The sequence below is a fragment of the Pseudorca crassidens genome, chromosome 11, assembly GCF_039906515.1.
Source record: "Pseudorca crassidens isolate mPseCra1 chromosome 11, mPseCra1.hap1, whole genome shotgun sequence".
NCBI classification, from domain to species: Eukaryota; Metazoa; Chordata; class Mammalia; order Artiodactyla; family Delphinidae; genus Pseudorca; species Pseudorca crassidens.
Window position 1 is genome coordinate 86002071 of NC_090306.1, and position 12550 is coordinate 86014620.

At 37.5% G+C, this 12550-nt stretch overlaps 1 protein-coding gene across 1 annotated transcript in view; it reads right to left on the reverse strand.

Moving 5' to 3' along the window:
- Nucleotides 1–12550, reverse strand: part of SLC5A8 (solute carrier family 5 member 8) — a 66143-nt gene that overhangs the window by 33597 nt on the left and 19996 nt on the right. The window contains exons 6-9 of the mRNA XM_067698712.1: nucleotides 11604–11744; nucleotides 8527–8656; nucleotides 4653–4741; nucleotides 4101–4213 (exon numbers count right to left, since the gene is read on the reverse strand). Coding sequence (XP_067554813.1) covers nucleotides 4101–4213; nucleotides 4653–4741; nucleotides 8527–8656; nucleotides 11604–11744 — 473 coding nt within the window. The remainder of the gene's footprint in view (nucleotides 1–4100; nucleotides 4214–4652; nucleotides 4742–8526; nucleotides 8657–11603; nucleotides 11745–12550) is intronic.

The following is a 12550-nucleotide window of genomic DNA, read 5'->3' on the forward strand; positions in this document are numbered from 1 at the left end:
AAGCCCAGAGATAAACCCACACACGTATGGTCACCTTATCCTTGATAAAGGAGGCAAGAATATACAATGGAGAAAAGACAGCCTCTCTTCAATAAGGGTGCTGGGAAAACTGGACAGCTACATGTAAAAGAATGAAATTAGAACACTTCCTAACACCACACACAAAAATAAACTCAAAATGGATTAAAGACCTAAATGTAAGCCCAGACACTCTTAGAGGAAAACTCTTAGAGGAAAACATAGGCAGAACACTCTATGACATTAATCACAGCAAGATCCTTTTTGACCCACCTCCTAGAGAAATGGAAATAAAATCAAAACTAAACAAATGGTACCTAATGAAACTTAAAATCTTTTGCATAGCAAAGGAAACCATAAACAAGACAAAAAGACAACCCTCAGAATGGGAGAAAATATTTGCAAACGAAGCAACTGACAAAGGATTAATCTCCAAAATTTACAAGCAGCTCATGCAGCTCAATATCAAAAAAACAAACAACCAAATCCAAAAATGGGCAGAAGACCTAAATAGACATTTCTCTAAAGAAGATATACAGACTGCCAACAAACACATGAAAGGATGCTCAACATCAGTAATCACTAGAGAAATGCAAATCAAAACTACAATGAGGTATCACCTCACACCAGTCAGAATGGCCATCATCAAAAAATCTACAAACAATAAATGCTGGAGAGGGTGTGGAGAAAAGGGGACACTCTTGCACTGTTGGTGGGAGTGTAAATTGATACAGCCACAATGGAGAACAGTATGAATGTTCCTTAAAAAACTACGAATAGAACTACCATATGACCCAGCGATCCCCCTACTGGGCATATATCCTGAGAAAACCATAACTCAAAAAGATTCATGTACCATAATGTTCATTGCAGCTCTATTTACAATAGCCAGGACATGGAAGCAACCTAAGTGTCCATCAACAGATGAATGGATAAAGAAGATGTGGCACATATATACAATGGAATATTACTCAGCCTTAAAAAGAAACAAAATTGAGTTATTTGTAGTGAGGTGGATGGACCTTGAAACTGTCATACAGCGTGAAGTAAGTCAGAAAGAGAAAAACAAATACCATATGCTAACACATATGTATGGAATCTAAAAAAAAAAAAAAAAGGTTCTGAAGAACCTAGGGGCAGGATAGGAATAAAGATGCAGATGTAGAGAATGGACTTGAGGACACAGGGATGGGAAAGGGTTAGCTGGGACGAAGTGAGAGAGTGGCATGGACATATATACACTACCAAACGTAAAATAGATAGCTAGTGGGAAGCAGCCGCACAGCACAGGGAGATCAGCTCAGTGCTTTGTGACCACCTAGAGGGGTGGAATAGGGAGGGTGGGAGGGAGACACAAAAGGGAGGCGATATGGGGATGTATGTGTATGTATAGCTGATTTACTTTGTCATAAAACAGAAACTAACACACCGTTGTAAAGCAGTTATACTCCAATAAAGATGTTAAAAAAAAAAAAAAAAAGGAAAGCTCAGGTGTCTGTTTTCAGTTTGCCAGAAATAGGACGCAATTCAGCTCTGCTCTGTATAACATGATGGGGGAAGGGAGTAATAAACTTCAGAAAGTCTTCCAAATTTAAGTGTTCATTTCTCCTGGGAAGTAGCAATCCACACCAAAGAGTGTTTTAGGACCTTTAACCTTCGCATAATCTCCATCAACATCCACAAACCTTTCCTGTTAAGCTAGCAAAGAAAGGCAGTTTCAGGACAAGTATTATATTCCCCCTTCTACCAAACTATTTTCCTGAAACTTTATACAAATTCTCAAGCCAACGTCAGTGGTCAGCTTAAGGAATTTTTTTTTCTCTTTTGGCTTTCAGTATTTTCCAGATTTTCTCCAAGTATACATTTTGCTTTTAAAATTACTATGGGAAAAAAAAATTTTTTATTAAACCCACCCGCTATTCTTATTTTTAAAGACTTCCATTCAGCAAAAATCACCTGAAATCTGTTAATATAATTTCCCACATATAAACTTCAAAATACAAAAAATAAAATGAATGAGAAATGTGTTCATCAAAAAATTAGTGCATTCCTTATGTTATTTCTATCTTAACACAAGCACTCACACCTTTCTTAAGCATAGTGAGTAAATAATCTTACTGCACCTGAATAACTTACATTAATTTTTTCCAAGTGCTTTGGTTGCAATGATTTTTCATGCCTCCAAACTCTATTCTAAACAGTATTTCCAACATATTTAGCTAAATTCCTCTCTATTTGGCAGCTCATGAATGGTCACCATTGTGGTTTTTTTGTGCTCAAAGTTATCGGAAACATTCAAGTCATTTGCTGGGTTCTTCTCTATGATGTCCTTACTGTATATACCTCAAGATAATGACTATGTACAACCTTTCAAAATGAATGAAAGCCTCATCTACACTAGCGGAGCTGATTTGTTATTAATCAACATCATTCCTGAGTACCAGTTAGTGGCTCTTGTTTTACATGGATTATCTCTAAACCTCATAGTACCTGCAAAGTGAATATTTTTTGTTCTCATTTTCCATATAAAGAAACAGAGGCTCAGATGGGTTTGCTCAAGGCTAACAGCTAGTTAACTGGTGAAACAAGACTGAGTCTGTCTAGCTTCAAAAGCTTCTATTTGGGGCTTCCCTGGTGGCGCAGTGGTTGAGAGTCCGCCTGCCGATGCAGGGGACACGGGTTCGTGCCCCGGTCCGGTAGGATCCCACATGCCGCGGAGCGGCTGGGCCCGTGAGCCATGGCCGCTGAGGCTGCGCGTCCGGAGCTTGTTGCTCCGCAGCGGGAGAGGCCACAGCAGTGAGAGGCCCGCGTACCGCAAAAAACAAGCAAACAAACAAAAAAAAACTTCTATTCGTTCTACTAAACCACACAGCTTCAACAATCCCATAATGAACCCATCTAAATACCCTTTAGGAAACATTGTATCATTCTGAAATTACACTCCAGGATTAAAATCAGGTACATAATAAAATGATGCAATGCTAGTTAAATTTAGGGGACACTGAAGAATATAAATTAAGTACTTATTCCAGGCTACAGTCATGGCAATTATATATAGAACCATGCTTTAAAACAGAATATTATTTACTATGTCTTTGACAGTCTATTAGTGCTATTGAGGTTAAAGATTCTTTTTAAAATAATAAGTTCGTTAGTCATTCATCCCAAAACATGTATACCCAAGGTTTGAAAATGAAGAAGGAAGTACACTAGCCAGATTTTTTTGAGTCAGCTATTACAGCTGGGATATCTGGGAACTAAGGTTAAAGACCTTTCCATTCAATATGATACTTAACCCCTAATAAGGTCCTATAATCTATGAATTTAAGCATTCATATTAAATGAAGGAGTTAATTGGACAATTTTATTGATTATCTTCTGGACAGTCTACATGTGCAGAGAGAACAGACAATCAAGACCAGTAAAAAATCATAATGCTCTGTTCCTTTATCTTCAATCCATACACACGGACTATATCTTAAACTGGCAGTGCCCTCTTAGGTAATACAGAAAAAGCATGGCTCTTGGTTCCAAACTAAGAATATTTCTTAAAACTGGGGTCTAAGTTTTAGATGGTAAAGGGTTAAATTTTTAACTATGGCTAAGAATTTTTAACATAGATGTGGGATAGCAAGAATGGCTAGCCAAATGGCACCCCTGGCAATTTTTTTTTTTTTTTTTGCGGTACGCGGGCCTCACTGTTGTGGCCTCTCCCGTTGCGGAGCACAGGCTCCGGACGTGCAGGCTCAGCGGCCATGGGTCACGAGCCCAGCCGCTCCGCGGCTTGTGGGATCTTCCCGGACCAGAGCACGAACCCGTGTCCCCTGCATCGACAGGCGGACTCTCAACCAGCGCGCCACCAGGGAAGCCCCTGGCAATGGTTTTTTGTGGTGGCCTCACAATTGTTTGAAGTATGTCTCGAATCTTGATTGCAAATTTGGCCATGACTGCATTAAGTCACATGCATGTGGGTGTATATACGCTCACACTCACTTCCTCTATATTTTCCATGGAAAAGAATTTCTGGTATTTCTAAAAATCATCTCCCAGAGCTCAAATGGAATTGTGAAACAAAAACTTACTCATTCCTTGGGAAATCCAAGAGAGAGACCTTTCTGAGAGAGATTGGAAGCGAGGTTTTACTAGGTCTTCCAGAGTTACTGCTGCTAAGGCATTAATACTGGAGGACACTGTGCTGTAAGGGAAAATCACAATTTTGATTAATAATGTTTAAACTTTAATAACACTTTAATAAGGTAAAAGAAAAGGGAAAACATATTGTCACTTCTGAAATATAACCAGATTTCTACTACATTACTTAAAAAAAAATTTTTTTATTGAAGTATAGTTGATTTAGGCTTGAGGGCCTATAGCCTGCGCACTGCAACGAAGACCCAACGCAGCCAAAAATTAACTGATTAATTAATTAATTAAAAAAACAAAAGAGACTGATGACAATATCCAGCCCCTAGAGAGAAGAGTTGGACCAACAGAGAGAAGACATGGAGTACATTACCTATATGAGGGCCATTTGTGCTCATGTCCAGAATTCAGCTTTATCCCCCGCAAATATACAATAACAAAAGAAAGATCCCAAAAGGGAAACCTTATATTATTAGAGTCATAGTTCATACCTTAATGTTCCACTGTAAGCACAGGCCACAAAAAGTCCAGGAAGTCCCGGATAATCTTGCAGAATGTCCAGTGCCAAATAAGGCATGAGCTGAAAAATTCCAAAATTTACTCTTGAGTACTATTTGCTATGAAATGAAATTAATTCACACCTCATTTATCTTGTTCTTCTTCAAGAACTGAAGGAAGCTATTCCACATAACTGAAATGTCCAAATATATAAAATTAAACTCTTTACCTGCTGACACTTAAAGAAAAGAATAGCGCAGTAGTTAAGGGTACAGGCTCTGGATTCAGACAGATGTGGCTTTTGTTATTTAATTTCTCTGAGCCTCAGTTTCCCCATCTGTAAAATAGGAATAATAATCCTAACCTCACAGAGTTGCTATAGAAATTAAATTAGATAATCTGTGTAAGTTCTTAGTATAGTACACAGAATAGGCTCAGTAATAGGTAGCTGTTCTCATTCTTTGGAACAATAAATCAATTTAAAGGAAATATTTTACATACCTTTGTGCTTAAGTAAGAAGAATTCACTTAATTTAACTTTACTTGATGACTCAAGGTTATATTTGTGAACTTCAATCACTGTTCAGGATTGAAAATGTAATTATAGCTGCATATGCAGTTGACCCTTGAACAACACAAGTTTGAACTGTGTGGGTCCACGTAAATGTTGATTTTTTTCAATAAATACAGAAAAATGTACGTGTAGAACATCGTATGCAAGATTTGTATTACATAGTATCTCTGCAAGGATAGCCTACCCTTACATAGGCATGAGGTGAGTGACATTTAATATAAAAATAATGTTAGGTTTTTTTTACTGTTTTATAACTTTGCTTTCAAAGAATTATATTTATATAATAATATTATACTACACAGTACGCCTCTCTCATAATTGGAGAAACTGTGCATCAACCGATGATCACAGGTGATTTTAAAAAAAAATTTCCAATGCTGCATTATCAATATGACTGTAATACTGTATGCCATCCAAACTTTATAATGATTCATTTATTACCATATAGGCGAGGCTACCACAAAGCAATCGTATCAATTACACTAGGCTATAATAAAGCAATCGTATTGCTGCTTCTTTATCAATGCATGACTTGTTATACCTGTAAATGAATATGAATTTCTTTTGCACATTATCTTTCATTTTTGACATCCTGTGCTAGTAATAAGTATAACATCTGCAGTGTTTTGTATCACATAAGACAACATTGATGTAGGTACTGACAGACGATTCATCTTGTAAACAGACAAGGTAAACTTATGGTATCAATCAGTACAGTACTGTAAACGTATCTTCTTGTCTTCATAATTTTCTTAATAACACTTTCTTTTCTCTGGCTTACTTTATTGGAAGAATACCATATATAATCCATATAACATAAAAAATATGTGTCAATCAACTGTTTATGTTATCGGTAAGGCTTCTGGTCAACAGTAGGCTATTAGTAGTTAAGTTTTAGGGGAGTCAAAAATTATACGTAGGTTTCTGTTGTGCAGACAGTCGCTACCCCTAACCCCCATGTTTTTCAAGGGTCAACTGTTGTATGAGACACAGTGATGAGTGGAGAGTAACCTCACAAAATTCTTCAACTTGTTTCTTTAAAAAAAAAAACACTCCTAATACTTGCTTTTTGATAAGTTACCTCTTAAAAAATAAGTATTAAATAAGGATGGGAAGGTGTATGCCTTCAGCATTGTGTTATGTGGCAGTCTTTCGGCAAAACTGGTTTTTCAATCAAAAGAGTCCTAAGAGGATAATTTTCTAGAAAAATGCCCTCTCATTTCATTGAAACATCATTGATTCCTTCTCCCAATAGTACACAGTGGATGCTATGCCCATTCTCATCAGCCTCTTTGATCTCATTTAACAACTAAAGCTTATTAATTCTTTATTCTCAGAAAAAGAGAATAACGCTTCTCTCTATGTGAGTTCAACACCCATTTTTCCAAGACATCTTACAAGTTTAACTTCAAGAAATATTCTATACATAAGCCAAAGTTAAGTTTCCATCGTTAGTATTAAAACGATATCTAAAATCCTCTACCCTATCGTCAACTTTCTCAAAAATCTTCGGCCTTATATTTTAGATTCTGAATGACCCCTCAGGTCATTCAGGTCATGGCTTCCTCAGGGTGAGCTACAGAAGAGTGTAGCAGAAACATATCTTTGCTCTCTTGGGTTAAGCTTTTGACCTGATCTTCTACTGACTGCCGTACTTCCATTGTAACCCCAGGAAAATGTCAATTGAATTAACTGGTTAATAATCAACACACTAGTGGAATAATTCAGAGAAAATCTCTTTCTTTTTCAAAAATTTATCACATGCTCTCTGAATGATAAATGCATGCATGCAAGACACCCCCTGTGTACAATCTATGACAAGTTGGTCTCAAGGTTAGGAAGCTGTAGGTTTAAAAAAAATTTTTTGTTGTTTTTTGGGGGTTTTTTTTGGATTTTTTTGGCCCAGGGGAAGGGGAAGCCATATTAGAAAAAAAATTTAGTCCCTATGGTCTTCACAGATAATAACGATTGACAAAAATCATGAAATATTCTTGACTAAAGAAAATAAAATGGAATAGTGCCTCCAACTTCAGAGTAAATACGATTCTTGGATTCTCTGAAGAAATAGAAAGATCTGTTTATCAACAGGAGGGCAAAGATTAAGGTAGGGTTGAGATACACAGATCAAGGATGCTCTCATTTCCTAACCCCACAAAGTTGCATTTTTCTGGGAGTATGTTATGCATTTATACCAACATAAAGTTCAACGTGTCATCATTCTAATAAGTCCCCTGGGCACTTGATTTACAATCGACTCCAGCAGTCCTGGGTTTGGATTCTAGCTACGCTTTCTGAAAGATGGTCTATGGCATAGAGGTTCAAAGTTAGGACACTGGCGGCAGCCTGCCTGGGTTTGAATCCTGGCTCCAGTTTACCAGCTGGTTATTTAAGCTCTCTGTGCCTCAGTTTCCTTATTTTTGAAAGGGAGATCATCACGGCACTGTTTCTGTGAGGATTAAAAGTTAAAGTTTATATAAAGCATTTATAATCGTGCCTGGCCCATGGTATTTGATGAGTGCTTGCAGCTGTTCTTATTCATTAACTATGTGACCTTGGGCAAATTATACAACCTCTCTGAGATTCATTTCCTTGTCTATAAAATTAGAATTATAGGGTTGTAAGAACTGAAAGAAATAAAGCATGCAAAGCTCTTGGCACAGAACCTCATCACATAGCTGGTGCTCAATAAATGTTCACTTTTAGATCCATTTCCATATCATTTAAAAACTGGAAGGTGGGACTTCCCTGGTGGTCCAGTGGTTAAGACTCAGAGGTCCCAATGCAGAGGGCACTGGTTTGACCCCTCATCAGGGAACTGGATCCCGCATGCTGCAACTAAAAAAGAACCCGCACACGGCAACGAAGATCCCGTGTGCCGCAACTAAAACCTGCGCAGCCAAATAAATTAAAAAAAAAAAAAACCAACTGGAAGGTAAACTGCTTATCAATGAACAACCTAAACCCACAAAATGTTCCACGGTACCACAGTTTGTATATAGTTTGGGGCTTTTCTTAAACTGTGTTCATATTTCTACTCCCAGCCTTGAGCTGTTTCCATTTAACACCTACCTTGAAACTTTGCCACGTATTTCAATATTGTTATTGGATGTAGCATTCTTCATTTTTGCTATAGCTGCTAAAATAAATTTTTTCCAAATGCTGTATAGAAGCTAAAGATGATTATATTGTGCCTATTTGCTCTTACTTTACAAGAACATGAACATTCTTTCCTCCCAGCCAACAAGCTTTCTGAATGTCATTCTTGCATGTGTAAGAAACACACGGTACTGGACCTGGTCTGGTGCAGACACTTTCTTGGCTGTCCAAGGATCACAGTCACGGTATCTGGAATACAGGGCGAGCCCACATAGCACTGTGCAGGTCAGGATCAACCAGAGTGCCACAAGATTGATGTAGAGAGACCTAAAGAAGGGAAAACAAACCAGCAAATGACAATTTTAATTTCCATCTCAAAGATGAGGAAAATTGTTACACAAATAGAAGAGACTTTCATGATTATACTCAATAGATGTGCATTCTCTTTTGGTTCTCGAGAATGCTACGGATTTTATTCTGGTCTAACCTTCTGTTTATGATGTATTTGTTAATACTTGGAATAGATGGGATTTTGCCATTGAATGAATGTATCCTCCTGGTCAGAGTTCCATGGGCATTATTATCTTTATAGGGGTGTCTAGTTACAGTCCTTCAGGACGTCTTGTCACGAAATAGAGATTTTAATAGTCAACAGGGCAGTGACTATTACTCATTTTACCTTTAAAAGTGATGCAATTATAAACTGCTAAACACTGTTAGCCTTTACATAGCAACTCGTCAGGCTTGTTTAAATGTGGTTTGTGATGCCATCCATTAAATACAGGAAAGGCAAACCTGCATTCCTTGGACAGGTATCTTCCAAAACAATGTTCAGCATTTTAATTAATGGTGTGTGCTCCAGTAGAGTGTAAAGGTTTACATAATAGCACTGGAGTCAGTCCTGAGCATAAATCTTAGCTCTCCCTACCATATGTGACCTTGGGCAAGTAATTTAACCTCTCTGGCTCTCAGTTTCTTCATTTACAGCTAGAAATAACAATGCCTACCTCACCGAGTTATAAGTGAAACTAAATAAAATAGTATATATCATATAGTACCACGGCATGTAATAAACACTTGTTAATTGGTATTGATATTATTAGTGTTAATATCATTGAATGCTATGTCTTAATCATCAGTTGATAGTAAATATTTCTCCCACTAGGGTGGCTACATTTTCCCCCCCGGGGGTGCTGTAGTGGACGCTGATAAGTTGCCCTAGGCTGAAGAGAGGTCTCCCCACACCCACCAACTCATACCTCCTTCCCCAGGTATGTCATTTTGCATAAAATGACAACTGGATTCAGAGGTTTAAAGACTAAGTCCCCTCAGGCCAACTTGGGACAGTCTGAAGGGTCATCCCAGCCCTGGGGCTCCCCTTGAGGCCTCTGTTGAGACTGCATTACAGTCCAACTTCTCCCTCTGGCCAATCCTTCTTCCTTCCCTTCCTTCTCTGTTCCAGTGGTGATGCCCTAGTAGACTCTGGCATGCTAACCTCCATCTCAGAGTCTGCTTCCGGGAGAAGCTACCTTGCAGCAGGTCCCACAACAGATTGCTCGCCTTTTTCCTCGACTGACTACATTCACCACGTGTTTTGTTATTGTCTAAAAGTACTAGAACTATATCTCATCTCCAAATCATCAGAAAATATACCCAGACACTTTCTCAGTCACCACACCTCACTTATATATGAGTTAACACTTGATTATATTGTTTTATTTTACTTTAATGCCATTCATGTAGATCTGATCTTGTACCCAGTCAATCAATGTCAGTAGGTCTTGACTTTTTGGCTGGGACTCATTCTTCCCATGGAGCCAATGTTAAAAAGTGGGAGGAAATGGTCCCCCTGAGCTCTTGTTAAAGAGACACATTGGACTGTTCTGAAGGAAATTGTTTCTTACTAAGAAAGCTCTAATGCTGTTCTTTCAGTTGTAAAATTGGCTTTTTGAGCTCCATGTTCTCAAAGAAGCGTGTTCCCAAAGAAGAGCATGTGCACACTTACTTTGGGAGAGGCATCAGTGCTAATGTAGATGGATTAATGGATATATAAATTATATTCCTTTAAAGTGTCTTAAAGTAGCAGAACTCCTAAGCTCACTTTTGGGGGATTCCATATCCAGTTATCATATTCATATTCATATAGATTTTTCATTGTGGAATTTACCAAAGACAGATAATGTCTAAACCAATTTACTCTCATATATTGACACATGACCTCGTATATTTCTCACATTCCCCTTTGAATAGCAACAGAACTGCCACTCCTCCTACTCCAACCCCCTTGTTACTCTTAATCAAGCTACTTAAGAGTTTTATAGCCCCTAAATGCATAGCCTGATATATCAGCATGAAAAGCGCTAGTCACCAAGCTTATCTGAGGCCTCCTGACAAAGAACCAGCCACTGTTCATACTCTTTGCTGAAGCCAAAATGGGCTGGAAAGTCCCCTGACCATGCTGTCCTTCCCACCTCTGTGCTTTGCCCAAATCACTCTGCCTACCCAGAATGCTCTCCCACACTTCTTCACCTGCCCACATGTGGTCATTCTTCAGGACCTGCCTGCTTGACAGGAATCTCTCACTTATCCCCTGCCTTCACATCCCACGATTTGAGGTGGAAAAAGGAATTCACATTTACTGGATCCCTACCACATGCGTGCCAAACACAGTATTTTATAATACCTCCACGAGTTGTGTGATATCTTATGCTCATTTTACAAGTTTAGAAACTGAAGCTCGGAGAGTCTAAGTGACTCACGCCAAATCACTCAAGTAGAAGTATTAGAACAAGGTTATAAACCCACGACTGTGTCTGAAAATAAAATGCACCAGCACATCTGGCAATATAATGCTCTAGAACATTTCCTCTATATTGTTATACTGTTTTACAGAACTGTTATACCTCTAGTGTTAGTTTACTTTTCACATACTTGCATATATTTTCCTAATTTGATGCTAAGTTCCTTCATGACAAGAGTCATACATTTATCATTTTTTATTCTCTACAGTTCCTCATACAAACAGATGCACAATAAATGCCTATTTATTTGATAAGATTTGTTTTACTTAATAATTGATATAAATACTTTTAAATATCTGATTTAAAACATACAATGCCACTTTGTTCTATGTGATCCTTTTGTAGTATATCATTTATCTCTTAGAATTTCATGACACAAAAGACTTAAACTTGGGCAAAGCTTGACTTTTGAAAGAGTTTCCATAAAGACAACTGATAGTTATTGATGATTCATATACCATAGTTTGTCTTACATTTTTGCCTGGAATCTGTTTTTACAGGAAATATATCTCTGCACTTGGGATTGGTTGACTCCATAGACGCTGGTCCATGTGAAGGTCCCTCCTATAACAATCGTCCAGAATGTGTGTCTTTGCAAAGGGTTAGGATTAAAACTAAATGAAAACAAACAGAAAACAAATTTGAAGTCCCAGTCAAACACTACAGAAGTCTTCCTAGAGTAATTTTGGAATCAAGCAATGTATACCTACATAAACATAAATAAATATTTATAAATATACATACATAAATATGTACCGATTAAGTAATATAAAAGGTAGAAATATTCTTAAGTTCAATGAAATAAAAATTGATACTTTCAGAGATTTGGAAATTCTGGATGGGACAGGGGGAAAAAATGAATGTTCCAATCATTCTGAGCATTTATAGAAATTGTTCTCCCATGGCCATAGGAAATTATTTAAACAAGTCTGCTATGCTGTAATCAGAGAGGAGCATGAAGCTGAAAAAAGAGAGAAAGATTCCTAGGTACACTGCAGCAATAGAAATGGTACTGAAATGAACACAATATTGACACATTTTGTGTGTGTAATTCCTCTCCTAGCACATGTATAGTCATAGTTCTACTTTATATTCAAGCTTAAGAATTCAATTAATGCAGTTTAATGGTTTTCATGTCATTATAATCTGTTCTTAAAATGCTCTGTGCACAAACTAAGTACTCATAGTTCAAAGTCATTATGACATTTACAAAACATTGCTACAAAGAAAGCTCAACTTCCACATTCAATACATCTTTTAATCCTTCTTAACGTATCACCTTGGAAGGAATGAGTCTGTTCATCTCTCATATACAATATAAGCTTGAAAATTTTCTGCAGAATTAGTTTCAATGGAAACTTTCTGAAAATTATGAAATTCTGCAATTCCACTTCAAAGCTTATATTTGAGATCAGTTGAG